At 36.5% G+C, this 15,133-nt stretch overlaps 1 protein-coding gene across 1 annotated transcript in view; it reads right to left on the bottom strand.

Annotated features, from left to right (window-relative positions):
* LOC126335984 (dynein beta chain, ciliary-like) overlaps window positions 1–15,133 on the bottom strand; it is a 782,187-nt gene that overhangs the window by 571,800 nt on the left and 195,254 nt on the right. Inside the window, exons 15-16 of the mRNA XM_049999461.1 lie at window positions 1,481–1,673; window positions 1,033–1,351 (exon numbers count right to left, since the gene is read on the bottom strand). Of these exons, the coding sequence (XP_049855418.1) occupies window positions 1,033–1,351; window positions 1,481–1,673 (512 nt within the window). The remainder of the gene's footprint in view (window positions 1–1,032; window positions 1,352–1,480; window positions 1,674–15,133) is intronic.

Here is a 15,133-nt window from a genome sequence, read left to right as displayed (position 1 = left end):
CCATAACTGTTAAAAACACAGTATTAGCTACAGAAATTAAATGAGTTTTTTATAATAGGGCAATGGTCTTGCCGCAGTGGATACACCGGTTCCCGTCAGATCACCGAAGTTGAGTGCCCTCAGGCATGGCCAGCACTTGGATGGATGGCCATCATTACACACAATTTCAAATCTTTATGACCCTTTTTCTCACTTATAATCTCGGCAAAATGATGAAAGGAAAAACGGTTTACTGCTTACTACATTTTTGCTGTTCATGCAGTGAGACTGCCTGATGTTTTACTTAATTACTACTTTACTACTAACTGTATTTGCTACACATTTTGCTGACAGTTTCTCGTATACCACTCAATGTCCTTGCAAAATTATATCATTGTATGACACACAGTCCAGGGTATATGACATCACAAACACCAAGGTGTGTGAAAACTTGCCACATCATGCACGATATTTAAATTCATTGTTCCTAACCCACTGAACTGATTTCAAAGAAACCTTGTAAGGAGATAGCTTGAACTCTGTGGGAAAAAACAAGCTACTTCATAAAAAGTGTAGTGCAAGATACTTACTGATTTGAAGAATGTTACACAAATTATGAAAAAATATTTACTCTTTGACTTTTGATCTTCATCAAATTTGTGAAAATGCTTTTATTGGTTGCTATGTGCTACATGATAAACTCAAAGTAATGAATACAATGCTTTAAAATCTTCAGTGTATTTAATCCAGACTTCTATGCTACTTCAATAGCACAATGCACAGACGTACATTCCTGCTGATGATGCACTGTTCCCACTACTTGACAGCAATGCTGCACACATCAACGCATCATGCATTGGGACAGCTTTGGAGGGGGTAGAGCAGGGAATGTATCACAAGCTATGTTTAGCCAAACAGGTAGCTACTTCACATAGAGCAGCTTACTTATTCTAGCACTCATCATAAGAAAACTACTGATACACGAGTGCAGCTGTGTGCAACAGCTAGTATTATGACTGACACAATAACATAAGTGAGTTACAAATTACTTACAGTTCTTTCACCTGCACCTCCTCTTTCATCAGAACAGGTACCATTAATATCTGAATCAGTCACAGCAAAGCCACTCTCCTCTTCTGCGGAATGTTGTTCATTTGCTTCTTCTCCCAGTGTAATATCTAATTGTTCATGGTTATTAGTGGCGTTCTCTTGATTAATGGAATTTTTGTTTTCCTCCTCTATGCTAGGTGAGTTGCTATTAAAATGTGCTATTTCACTTTGTTCATTCACATAGTTGGATTCAAAATACAGATTGTAATTAGTTTCCATAAAATTATGTATCAGGACACCAGTTTCCTTGATGATGTTGTACCTAAAATCATTAATTAAGTAACTCACACCACGTATCAACATAAGGCTTTTATCCACAATGTCTGCAACATACCAAATGTCAGTGATGATTTCAGTGACATATTTTGAAACTCCTAAAACTTGAACATACCTCTTTTGCACATTTTCCAAACGATCTTCAATATTAAGCAGAGCAAATTTCTTTCGCTCCTTCCGTTCATATAATGGAGTTGTAGACCAAGCACCCATAAGATCTCTGATTTTTTTAATATTTGATTGTGCATTAGTAACTCTCTCATGAAGTTGTTTTACCATGCTTTTGAATTTGTCAACAAAATCCCAAACTGAAAATAAGTAAAAAGCAGAATATCTTGCAAATGGTGTTTATGGTCTGCGGCCATTCTTCCTCAGTTGGCAAAAGAAATGCAGTTTATCTGGTATATAATATCTATTACTTACCTTTTGCAACTGAAATGACCAAATGTATCTTCCCTGACTGTTTAGACATCTTCATCTTTAAATTCTTCCCATCTTTTCTATGTGTCCACTGGCTCTTCTGTGAGCAATTCTGGTCTCGTGAAACTGGATGTGTATAATTTTCTTGTATAAAAGTTAGCTTTGCAACAAAATTAAATGCAGCGGTAAGAGATGTACCACCTAATACAGTTCAGTACAAACAATTATACAAGGAGATTTCATAATTGTGAGTTCAGAAGTACTACTAGAGGAGCTAGTGGACATATACAAAATATGGGGGAGGGGGGCCAGAAACCATAAAAGATGCCTACAACAACTAGGTGTAAGACGTTAAAAAAAAAGTAAAGTTTAGTTGCAAAACACAAGTAACAATTATTATTGTAAACAAGGAAACATCACTGATTTCTAAGAAGTTATGAAGAATTGTCCTAAGGGCAACATGAGTTCAAAACTGCGGATGCCATAGAGGAATACTTTGATTGTGCAAATAAAGATCTTAAATTTTAACTCACACTCTTTGGATTTTTGCATGCAAATCAGTATGGTCTGGCTGTTATCTTTATTATCCAAGCAAACCACTGCACATGGCAGCAGGTATGTCCCATTATACCAATTGTTAGTGCTTTCTCCCATTCCAACCACGTATGGATAATGGAAAAATTATCACTCCACTGCCTGTGTGTAAGCTGTAATTAGTCTAATTATTCTGTAATTAGTCTAATCTTGTCTTCACAATCCCTACACAAGAATTCCACAGGGGGTTGTAATACATTCCTTGATTCATCACTCAAAATTAGTTCTAGAAACTTTCTAAATAGATTCCCCACGGGCTAATTTGCCTCTAACTTAAAACGTCTGCCAGGTCACTTATTTCAGCTTTTTCCTGATACTTTCCCTATGGGTCAAACAAATCTGTGACCATTTGTGCTGCCCTTCTTTGTATCCATTCAATATCATGTTACTCCTATCTAGTATGGGTTCCACACACTTGAACAGTATTCTAGGATTGGTCACAAAAGTCTTTTCATGCAATCTCTTTTGTAGACCGATTGCATTTCCCTAGTATTCTATCAATGAATTACAGTCTGGCACCTGCTTTACATATACTCAGTCTAATTGATTGTTCCATTTCATGTCCCTACAAATTGTTAACCCCAGCTATTTGTATGAGTTTACAAGTCCCAATTGTGACTCAATGATAATATAGTCATAGATTATTAGATTTTTTTTTTTTTTTTTTCATTTTGTGAAGTGCAGAATTTTACATTGCAGAACATTTAAAGCAAGTGCCAATCTTTGTAATAGTTTGAAATCTTATCAAGATCTGATTAAATATTCATCCAGCTTCTTTCAGACAGTATTTCATTATAGATAACTGCTTTGGCTACAAAAATCTGAGGTTATAATAATATTGCTTGCGAGGTCATTAATATGGAACACACACAGCAAGTGTTCCAACAAGATTCAGGTGACAAACGTCATGGGACACCTTCTAATATCACGTCGAACCTCCTTTTGCCTGGTGCAGTGTACCAACTCGACAGGCCCAGCAGATGTACTGAGCCATGTTGACTCTGTAGCTGTCTATAATTGCGAAAGTGTTTCTGAGCAGGATTTTGTGTATGAACTGACCTTCGATTATCTCCTATAAATCTTTGATGGGATTCATGACGGACGATCTTGGAGACCAAATCACTTGTTTGAACTGTCTAAAATGTTACTCAAACCAATTGCGAACAACTGTGGCCCACTGACATTGCACATTTTCATATAAAAATTCCATCATTGTTAGGGAACAGGAAGTCCACAAATTGCTGCAAATGCTCTCCAAGTAACCTAACATAACCATTTCTAGTCAATGATCAGTTTATTTGGACTAGAGGATCCAGTCCTTTCCAGTAAACACAAACCACACCATTATGAAGCCACCACCAGATTGCACAGTGCCTTGTTAACAACTTAGGTCAATGGTTTCATGGGATCTGCGCTACACATAAATTCAAGTAGCTTTCAAGCTACATACATCCTTGTGTAATAAAGCTGGTTTCTGATATACTATTTCTGGAAAATAAGCTGTACACAATGCACTGTCAGAGTATTTTCAACATACATAATAAAAAATATCCAAACAATCATTATTTGTCTAGTTATTTATTTTAGATATATTTGTTTTGTGTTTATAATTATTATTTTATGTTTTACATAGTATTCCTTTTTTTAAATTTTTTTCTTAAATACATACAACCTGTTTATTGAAAATAATAAGTAACTCATTATTATGATATAAAATCATTACAATAGTGATAATCTGCTTAAAACATATTTTCTTACACCATGCACATAAAATGAACAAAATTTCTTTACATAACATGCGCAATAGAGAACATAAACAAAACAAAATTTGGCAGGATTTCAAATTATCATGGATGATCCTTAAACTACACTGATTTGTGTCAGGCATATTTCAGTACACACGTAAGCTTTAGTGAACAGAAAGAATTATGCACCAGTGACTGCAGCTTGATTATATTGTTTTTAAATTTGAGACTAACACCATAATCATTCAACAGAACTAAATTTGAAAATCTCCTCACAAAGGTCTTCCAACATTGAAAGCTGTATACATCTCAACTGTAACTGTGCTGTCAAGCCCTTTGCAATCACGAGATGTACAAGTTCCTTGTCCTCAGTTTAGATGGTCAAAACAGTTGTCTCACAGTGACAACCTGCTTTTTATAGTTTTAGAAGTATCAAATGGTGAGTCTGGACAAATAATTCAAAAATATCTTGTGAAGCATCTGGTACACAAATGTCTGACCAGGTCAAAAGATATTTGAAAGACATTTTCTCTTCCAGTGAGGGAGAAATATCTGTGTTATTGTTCAAGTCATCGGCTGTCAATGTGAAATAACTGTATAGAGCACTGTATCTGAGGACAAGGAACTTGTTCATCTGGTGATTCCAAAGGACTCAACAGCACAGGCACAGTCATGAGATGTACACAACATTCGATGTTGGAAGTACTTTGTGAGATTTTCAGATTGAGTTTTGTTGAATGATCATGATGTTTACCTCCCTTCAAGAAACAATATAATCACACTGCAGTCACTAGTATTATTATCAATTCCCTTTGCCAAGGGTTATCAATGTACTGAAATATGCTTGATACAAATCAGTATATTTAGAGGGTTACCCACAAAAATTTTAAATCCTGCAAAATTTTGTTTTATATTGTGTCCTCCCTTGTGTACATTATGTAAAGAAATTTCATTCATTTTATGTGCATCATACAAGAAAATATTATGTTTTAAGCAATTCTTTATGTCTTACTATTGTTGTAATGATTTTGTATCATAACAATAAGTTACTTTTTATTCTGAACTAACAAAATCAACATACATGAAATAGGAAACAAAGGGTATGTAAAACATAATATAATAGAGATTATATTAGATTAGATTCAGTTCTTATTCCTTAGACCAAAAAAATGAGATGATTTTCGTGGGTGTGGAACGTGTCAGAAAGTATAACATAAAAACATAAAACATTTGAATATAATACTTACTACCCTGATCAAACCAAGTTTTTAATGGTTGCTGGAAATTTATTCAAAATGTGTGTTCCTAAATATTGGACCCCTTTATGGATGAAGGTAAGTGATTTTAGGTCTTCATGTAGATTGTTCTAATCATAGTATTGATACTATGTATTGAGCTATTGGTTGGAAATAGAGATGTATTACTTGCAACAAATTTCATTAAGGAATACATATACTGAGAAGCAGTGGTTAGAATACAAAGACATTTGAACAGGTTTCTACAAGATGTTCTTTAATTTGCACGATACATGATTCTTATCACATGCTTTTGCACCCAAAAATTTTGCTCAGTTTTATGAGTTACCCCAGAATATGATTTGTTATAACATAATAGAATGAAAGTATGTAAAGCATGCAAGTTTTTTTATATTTATATCTCTTACATCTGACATCATTTTCACGGCAAATACAGACTTGTTTAGGCACTTAAGCAATTCTGTGGTATGCCCTTCCCAACTGTATTTATTATCGAGTGGTAATCCCAGAAATTTAACACTGTCAGCCTCTTTGATCTGCATGTCTTCATATGTTATACACAAAGGAAATCTCTTACAGGTTCTGAACTGCATATAGTGGGTCTTCTCAAAGTTTAATGACAGTGAATTAGGTTTAAACTACTTATTAATGTTAGTGAAAATTTTATTAGCATCTCTTTATAAATCTGTATTTGACTTGCAACTATTGCAATGTTCGTGTCATCTGCAAACAAAACAACTTAGCATCTGGCAATGTAACAGATGACAGGTCATTAATGTACACACAAAAAAGCAGTGGACCCAAAATGGAACCTTGAGGAACACCACATGTAATTAATTCCCAGCCAAATGAGGACTGACCACTTACTACACAGGTATTACGCGTCCTGTTAGATAGATAAGACTCAAACCATTTCGCAGCATTGTCGATGACACCATAATATTCTAAGTTACTTAAGAGAATGCTGTGGTTCACACAGTCAAAGGATTTTTGATAGATCACAGAAAATGCCAGTAGCCTCTAATTTATTATCTAATGAATTAAGTACATTCTCACTGTAAGTATAAATAGCTTTCTCTATATCAGGACCCTTAAGAAATCCAAACTGTGACTTGGATAATATATTATTTGCAGTCAGATGCTTAAGGAGATGCTCGAACACAACCTTTTCAAATTTTTTTGAGAAAGTCAGCAAAAGTGAAATTTGTCAATAGTTTGATGGTATCTCTTTATCCGCCTTCTCATAAAGAGGCTTAACTTCAGAATATTTTAGCCAGTCTGGAAATGTTCCATTGATAAGAGATAGAGTACACAAATAACTTAAGATAGAATTCAACTTGCATGAGCACTCTTTGGTTAACTTCATTGATATGTTATCGCACCCACTGGAATACTTAGATTTTAAAAGATTTTATGATGGGTGCTACTTCTATGGGAGACATGAGAGTCATTTCCATTTTACTGAAATTATTTTTAAAGACTGGTCTCAGATAGTCCATTGCACTGTTCACCGAACCTGATAACCACAAGCTGTCAGTAACAGAAATAAAGTACTCGTTTGAGAGGTTTGCAACACCACATGTACTTGTAACCAAAGTCTCATTTATTTTTAGAGCTATCTGTTCCTCTTCCTTTTTGACCCAACCTGTCTCTGTCTTCACTATATCCCATACAGTTTTTATTTTGTTGTCTTATGTAATTAGCTTTTTCTCATAGTAAAGCTGCTATGGATTCTGGATTACTTGCTTTAATATTTTGCTGTATTATTTGTAATACATTACAATTCTAACATCAGAGCTGTTCCGCTGTTTCTAGATGGTAGATACAGTCTCCTTTCTGTCTCACATGATATCTTTATTCCTTGTGTACTCCAATTTTTTTCCTGAATTTCTCAATTTTTTACTTATTTATTACACTCCTGTACTCACGATTTAATAGATTTTTTATCCTGACAAGTTTCAACATTTAACAGAAGATGCTGCATTTCACATAGCCCATTTACTATTGGTTTTGTGATATTACTTTTTTTCCCTAGATTTGTCTTCAAAGATATTGTCAATAGCAGTCTCGGAGCATTTACATATCCTAGTAGCAAAGTTCACAGTAGGAACTAAATTGAAAGATAGTGTTACAGACTGCAATAATTGTTCACTGGCAGAGCTTTTCAATAAATCCACATTAAAATCATCAGCAACCACTATTTCCTTGTATTTAACTATGGCATGGGACAGCAAAGCTTCCTGATTTTTTATGAAGAGGGTACAATTTCCTGAAGGTGATCTATATATACCTACTATTATAAAGGGCTTATCATGAAATACTACTTCTATTGCACAAGCTTCTGAGTGCTGCTCTGAGCAAAATTTATTAATATCAATATTCTTGAAATCAAAACAGTTTCTGACAAATATGGCAACTCCTCCTTTCTCTCTATTTTATCTACAGAAATAAGAAGCTAACTTGAATCCTGTAAGATTTAACATATCTATACCAGTGATCTCATGATGTTCAGAGAGGCAGATTATATAAACTAGTGTGCTCAACTCTAATTCTTGAACAAAAATTATTTAAAACATAAAGCAAATATAATAAAATAGATAACTAGACTAATAATGACTATTTAGATATTTCAGATTTGTTGAAAATACTCTGACAGCACACTGTTTACAGCTTATTTTCCAGAAATGGTATTTCAGAGACAAGCTTTATTATTACACATGGGTGTATGTAGGATGAAAGTTTCTTTAATTTATGTTATAACAAAAGTTTTGTTTTTAAAAAATTAATGAATTGTGGTGGGGTATTCTGCAAAGTTTCAAATTACTACAAAATTCAATTATATTGTTTTCAAGAACATTAATTTATATCAACTTTTATGAGAAACATTTTTTATATATCATTGTTTCGAAGATATTGTCCCCAAACGTAACATGCCAAATTACTTTTCAGGGTGTATTTTAACCCTTAGAAGTGAAGTCGGGGCAAATAAAAAATATGTACATACTGCATTCTTTTGCCCCCTCTAGACATCTGCCAAGTTTCATCACGATCATTTACTGACACTTGGGAATGTTCCCTGGTGAGTCAAATGTTTTTTTAAAAATCGAGGAATACTGCATCTGACTGCCTTGATCCATGGCTTTCAGCATGTCATGTGAGGAAAGTATGAGTTAGGTTTCAAATGATCGATGTTTTCAGAATCCATGCTGGGTGGCATGGAGGAGGTCATTCCGTTCAAGATACCTTATTTCGTGTGAGCTCACAATATTTTCTAAGATTCTAAAACGAGTAGATGTCATGGATACTAGAAAGTAGTTTCGTGGATCGTTTCTGCTGCTCTTCTTGTAGATGGGTTTGACCTGTGCTTTCTTCCAACCACTGGGCATAATATTTAGTACAAAAGAGGTTCAGTATGTTGTGATTAAAAGAGGTGTTAATTCATCTGCAAATTCAATATAGATTCTGATAGGTATTTCATCACTAACATTTATCTTTGTATGAGAATAAAATTCTGGAATTACTCCTGGGTTTTCCTATGTGAAGGTGCATTTAAAAAGTGAGTTAAGCATTTTTGCTTTTGTTTTGTAACCTTCAATTTCCATTCCTGTCTCATCTGCGAAAAACTGGACATTTAACTTTGGTGCCACCAACAGCCATTACATGTGACCAGATTTTTTATTTCTTTAATTTTGTGAAACGTCTTTTAACAATATTCTGCTACAGTAGTTACTGAAAACTTCATGCACTGCTCTCCTGGCAGCCAAACACATTTCATTCAACGTCTTTCAATAGCCCTCTGCTTTCTGTCTCCTGTAGACACCATGTCTTCTGTAGGAAATACAGGATCTATCACTATTTGTCCACTTGACTGTGAGTGGCATGTCAGTGGTAGGCCTCGACATTCTGTACAAGTGTACCAGGGTCTAGGAAAATCTCAGAATTTCACTTACATCCCCCAAACTAACAATTTCGAGGTACTATCATCCACCAAAACCAAAACCGAGACAGTGAGACTCATTACACTTCTTGGGAAATGTGCTGAGCCCACGTCATGTGGAGGCAACACAAAAGGACAGGGGTCTATTAATCATCAGTAGTTTAAACGTATGGTGAATAATGGTACTCCTTAGGAAAGAGGCAGTGAGGGATGGCAGTAGTCTCTATTTCTTTTGGAGTCCCTTTACAGTGACTGTATGCCATGCCACTGAGGGGTCCAATCTTCTAAACTGTTATACTGGGTACATATCTATTTAGGGCATTCAGTTATTGTTTTAAACTTAAGCCATAATTACTCTGTTTGCTCCTGTTCTGAATTAAAAGTTTCTAAGTTCCTCCCTGAGGTATGACTATCTGCTTCTTTGTCTAGTTTACTGAACACCTTCACTTCATGGTGAGTAGTAATCTATCCTTTCCTTAATATTGTCATTATTCCATCCTGGATTTCCACAGTTTGATTTTATGAATATATCCACCTTTCTACTTGTTTTAGTTGGCCTTTGTACCATGTTAATCATTGTTGCTACAACTGTCTCACGGCCACTGATTCCAGCTTTGAAGCATATGTCCTGAAAGACATCAGATTTATTTTTCCCAGTAGATATAATATATTTCCATCACGCGTGGGTTTTCAAACTATCTGTTCCAGGAAGTTTTCAGTGGAGGTATTTAGTAGTGTTTTATGGCACATCTTGACAAGCCCACCACTAACAAAGTTGTTATTTTTTTCATTTGAATGTTGGATGATTGAAGTCTTCTCCGATGATTACAGTTGGATTGGGGAAGTTACATATAAGTGAACTGAGATTTCCTCTGAAGTTTTCAGTTCCCTCAGAAGGTGAGTCTGATGGACAATAGAAGGAACAATTATAATTTTATACCCAAACAATCTTTCATGTGGCTTCAATTTCTATCTCTGTAGATACGAGTTTCTTTCTACTGCAGCTAATATACCAGTTCCATTTACAATTAGCTTATTCTTTCAATGTTGTTGTTGTTGTAGTCTTCAGTCCTGAGACTGGTTTGATGCAGCTCTCCATGCCACTCTATCCTGTGCAAGCCTCTTCATCTCCCAGTACCTACTGCAACTTACATCCTTCCGACACTGCTTAGTGTATTCATCTCTTGGTCTCCCTCTACGATTTTTACCCTCCACACTGCCCTCCAATACTAAATTGGTGATCCCTTGATGCCTCAGAACATGTCCTACCAACCGATCCCTTCTTCTCGTCAAGTTGTGCCACAAACTTCTCTTCTCCCCAATCCTATTCAATACTTCCTCGTTAGTTATGTGATCTATACATCTAATGTTCAGCATTCTTCTGTAGCACCACATTGCAACATCTTCCAATTGTTTGACAGTACTCAGGATGATTTCCAGCTGTATATTCTTTCAATATATGTTTAAATTGGTTCCAAAAATCTTACTCTGTCCCTCTCTGGTTTCAACCCACTTCCTGTACCTAGTATCATGTGAGCTTCACTGCATTTTAGGAGCTCTTTTTACACTGGCACTATGTTGTGAATGCTTCGGCAGTTGACTACTAGGATCTTAATATTCTTGCCTGTGGGAGGGCATTTCCTTGGAGCTCATACTGATATTTCCAGATCTCCTACACTTATCATTATCTGGAGTGGATGGAGAGCCACTTAATTTAAAAAAGCCATTGTGTACAACACATAAACAATCAGCTACCTACGTAGCAGCCTCTGATGTGTAGTGAGCACCTGATCCACTCTGGGATCGCACAATTTTTGGCTTACGTCCAAGGCATCACAGACTAGCTAATCACAGAACCTACGCAGTCCTTAGTTCAAGGCTTCCACTTGACTCAGAACTAGTGGGCCACAAACTGTTCTGGGGTCAGTGCTGCAAATTGTGAGCTTTTTTCAAACTTCATAAGCAAGGTTGGTATTCTTAACCTTCTCTGCCAGTCACTGGGGTGATCAAGTATGAGCTCATAGCACAAACAACAGGCATCGTTTGTCCCAACATGAGCCACAATCTTTAGTTGGTTACACCCCGTTTTTTCAGTGGCTCCTGTAATAAGCTCTTCAACATCCTGAATGAGGCCTCCAGGCATAAACAATGAGTGCAGATGGTGATTCTCACCATCCCTTACTGCCACTTCCCTAAAGGGTACCATTATCCTTTTGGGGTACCATTATCCTTTTGTGTTTGCCTCCTCTTGACATGGGACTCAGCACATTTCCCAAGAAGTGTAATGAGTGTCACTGGCTCAGTTTTGCATTCGGTGGATGAAAGCAGCGACTGTATTTCCTACAGAAGAGAGAGTGTCAACAGGAGAGAACAGTACTTGCAAGACATTTGGTGTGTCTGGTACACAACTCTTGCTAGCTCTCCCAACACACCCAGTTGCAACATGTTCCAATTGTTTGACAGTACTCAGGATGATTTCCAGCTGTTTATGAATAGCAGCTAACTCATCCTGTGCCTGAGAATAGCATACACAATGGGGCTGCATTATGCCTAGTGTAATATTTTACTGAAGAATAAGCAAATAACTTTAGAAGCTTGCCTACTATCTTGTAATTAATGGGTCTGATATGCTATAAATATCAGAAGTAGTCTTTAAGAACTGAAGTAATTACTGGCTGAAACGAGATCTCTACAATGGAAATAGAAAAACTTGGTACAAATTTGCTGTTTCTTTGAAACATTTGCCCTGCTACAATTGCTAACAAATTTGAGAATAGAGTTAATTTATGATAGTTGCTGATGATATGCACTCTTGGTAAAAGAGAAACTAATATGGCATGATATGCTATTTATTGAAAGTAACTGTAAATGACAAATGCTGATTTACTACTAAATTGCTTATGCACAACATTTACAACTTACGAAAACTCACAAAATTAATATGTTTGCAAGTGTCCAAAAATATACCTTTTTCATGTAAATATATAATAAAATTAGGGAACAGCTAGTTTTGAATGAGGATACGGTGGCCTAGAGTTCCTACAAAGCACAAATTAAAATTACAATTCATGATAAAGTACAAGCATTTCTTGTGCCTGAATCTGGCTTTTTCTTGGCTTCTTGGTAATCACCCTGTCTGACTTCCATAGAGAAGTGTGGGAATTGCAACAGTTTTGTAAAATTTAATTTGAGTGTCTTTCCTGATTTTGTTTTTTAGGTTCCTGATGACTGTTCCACAAACCCGACTGAATTTACTAAGCTTAATTTCAATATCTCTGCTGTAGCCATGTCATTTCACATACGAGGTAACTGAAATGGTTTACTTGCTCAAAAATCTTCTAGTCTATCACTATTTTGATTCTGATTGGTTCTTTCCCCACAAAGGCCATTGTCTTAGGCTTTTCTTTTGAAATTCCCATGTTAAATTTTGCACTTATTTGTCTTAGCAAGTAGATTTCTTTCTGAAGGTCATCAGTGTATAGTAAATTATTTACAAGAATGTTCCTGTCTAGGCAGATGCCTTTCTGAAATTCTGATTTCCATATACCGGTATGTATTATTTCATTAATGTAGATGTTGAACAAAGTTGGAGAGACACAGCAGCCTTGCCGTACCCCTTTGTTCGTTGGTACCTCATTAGTTGTTTTACCATTAAGATCTAGAGTGATATTTGTGTCTTGATATAAACTTTTTATCGCATTTACTAGATGCTTTGGATATCCACAATTCATCATTATTTCCCAAAGTTTCTGTCTATTGAACTTTGGGGCTGGCCAGAGTGGCTGTGCAGTTCTAGGTGCTACAGTCTGGAGCCGAGTGACTGCTACGGTCGCAGGTTCGAATCCTGCCTCGGGCATGGAAGCGTGTGATGTCCTTAGGTTAGTTAAGTTTAATTAGTTCTAAGTTCTAGGCGACTGATGACCTCAAAAGTTATTTTTTTGTGATTTAATTATGAAGCAGATATTATAATAACATATTGTGCTAAATTTCGTTTTCCCTTTCAAGAGAAATACGCAATATATTATCTACATTTTTCATAATTAATTCTATTTTCACTTTTGTTAGCAAGTTCAATAAATGTCAAAAAGTATTATAAAACTAGCAATTTTTACAAAGTTTTCTCTGTTGCCGTAATAGAAATCACATTTTCTCTTAGTTTACAGTTATTTGTTCATTGCTCTGTATAACACTGCACCAGTCACAATGTAGCCCCACTGTGAATGCTGATAATGAACACAGGATGAGTTAGTTGATGTTCATAAGCAGCTGGAAATTGGCTTGACTACTGTTAAACAATTGGCAACTGCCATGAATCAGTGTGTTGGAAGAGCTACTGAGAGTGATGTACCTGTGGTACCAAAGGTACTTCCAAGCACTATCCTCTTTTCTGTATTGTGTATCCTCTGCAGGAAGTATGGGATCAGCCATTACTCATCCATTTAAATGTGAGTGGCATGTCAATGTTAGATCTAGGCCTCCTGTACAGGATAGACAGAGACGAGGCAGGAATCACGGTTTTATACCAACCACCCTAACCAACAAGTCTGAGGTGCTGTCTTTCACTGAGACTAAAACTAAGCCACTGGGACTCACTTCACCTGTTTTGAGAAACCTGCTTTGTCCCATATCACGAGGATGCAAACACAAAAGGGCAGAGGAATATTAATTGTTGGCAGTTGAAATGTGTAGTGAATAATGTACACCTTAGGGAAATGGAAGAAAGGGGACAAGAAGGAACACCAGGTACCCCAGTATGTATGCCTGGGGGCCTCATTCAACATGCTAAAGAGGCTATTTTGGCAGCTACTGAGGAAACAGAGTACAACCAACTGTAGACTGTACTGCACATTGGAACAAATGATGCCTACTTTCTGGGCTCTGAGGTCATACTTGCATCATTCCTGTGACTGGTAGAGAAAGTTAAGAATACCAGCCTTGTGCACAGAGTTTCAACAAAACTCAAATTTGCAGCATTGTCCCCAGAACTGACTGAAGTCCACTGGTACTGAGTTGAGTGCCTGGACTAAACTAAACACTCTGGGAGTTCTATTACAAGCTAGGCTGCAACTTCCTGGACTTGGGCCATAGGGCTGAGAACTGTAGGGCTCCCTAAATGGGTGATGTGTGCACTAGGCATCAGAGGCTCCTACCCAGGTAGCTGACTGTGTGTGTGGTGCACTCAAGACTTTTCTTAGCTCTCCACCCAGTACAGATAAAGGCAGTTGTTGGAGACTCAAAAGTGTAAGTGTAGGGTCCAAAAGAATGATCCTTCTATAGGCGGGAGTAACAACATCCTAATGGTTAGCTGCCCAAGCATTCACAACAAAGTGCCAGAGTTTGAAGCCTCCTGAAAAGCTGTGGAGCTCACATAATACTAGGTACAGAAAGCTGGTTGCAACCTGAAACTGATAGCAGGGAAATTTTTGGGAAAATTTTTAATGTTTATCAAATGGATAGGCCAATGGGAAGTGGAGGTCGTGTATTTATTGCAATAGATAAGAAATTCAAATGCAAAGAAAGAAATTGAAGCTGCCTGTGAGGTTGTTTGGGCAACGTTCAGTATCAGGGTGGACATAAAATGGTAACTGGACTCACCTCCTGATGTAATTGAAAACTTCAGAGAAAAACTCAGTTCGCTTAGACATAAGATCCCCAATCATAGTGTAATCATCAGAGGAGACTTTAAATATCCAACAATCTGCTGAAAAAATTAAGAGTTTTGTTAACAGTGAGTGTGATACGACATCCTGTGGAACATTATTAAATGCCTTCTCTGAAAACTACCTAGAACAGATTTTCTCTAAATTGCTTAAGGC

This window comes from Schistocerca gregaria, chromosome 2 (genome assembly GCF_023897955.1).
Source record: "Schistocerca gregaria isolate iqSchGreg1 chromosome 2, iqSchGreg1.2, whole genome shotgun sequence".
Classification (NCBI taxonomy): Eukaryota; Metazoa; Arthropoda; class Insecta; order Orthoptera; family Acrididae; genus Schistocerca; species Schistocerca gregaria.
Note: the sequence above shows the minus strand (reverse complement) of the source record. Positions and strands in the feature narration are given on the sequence as shown.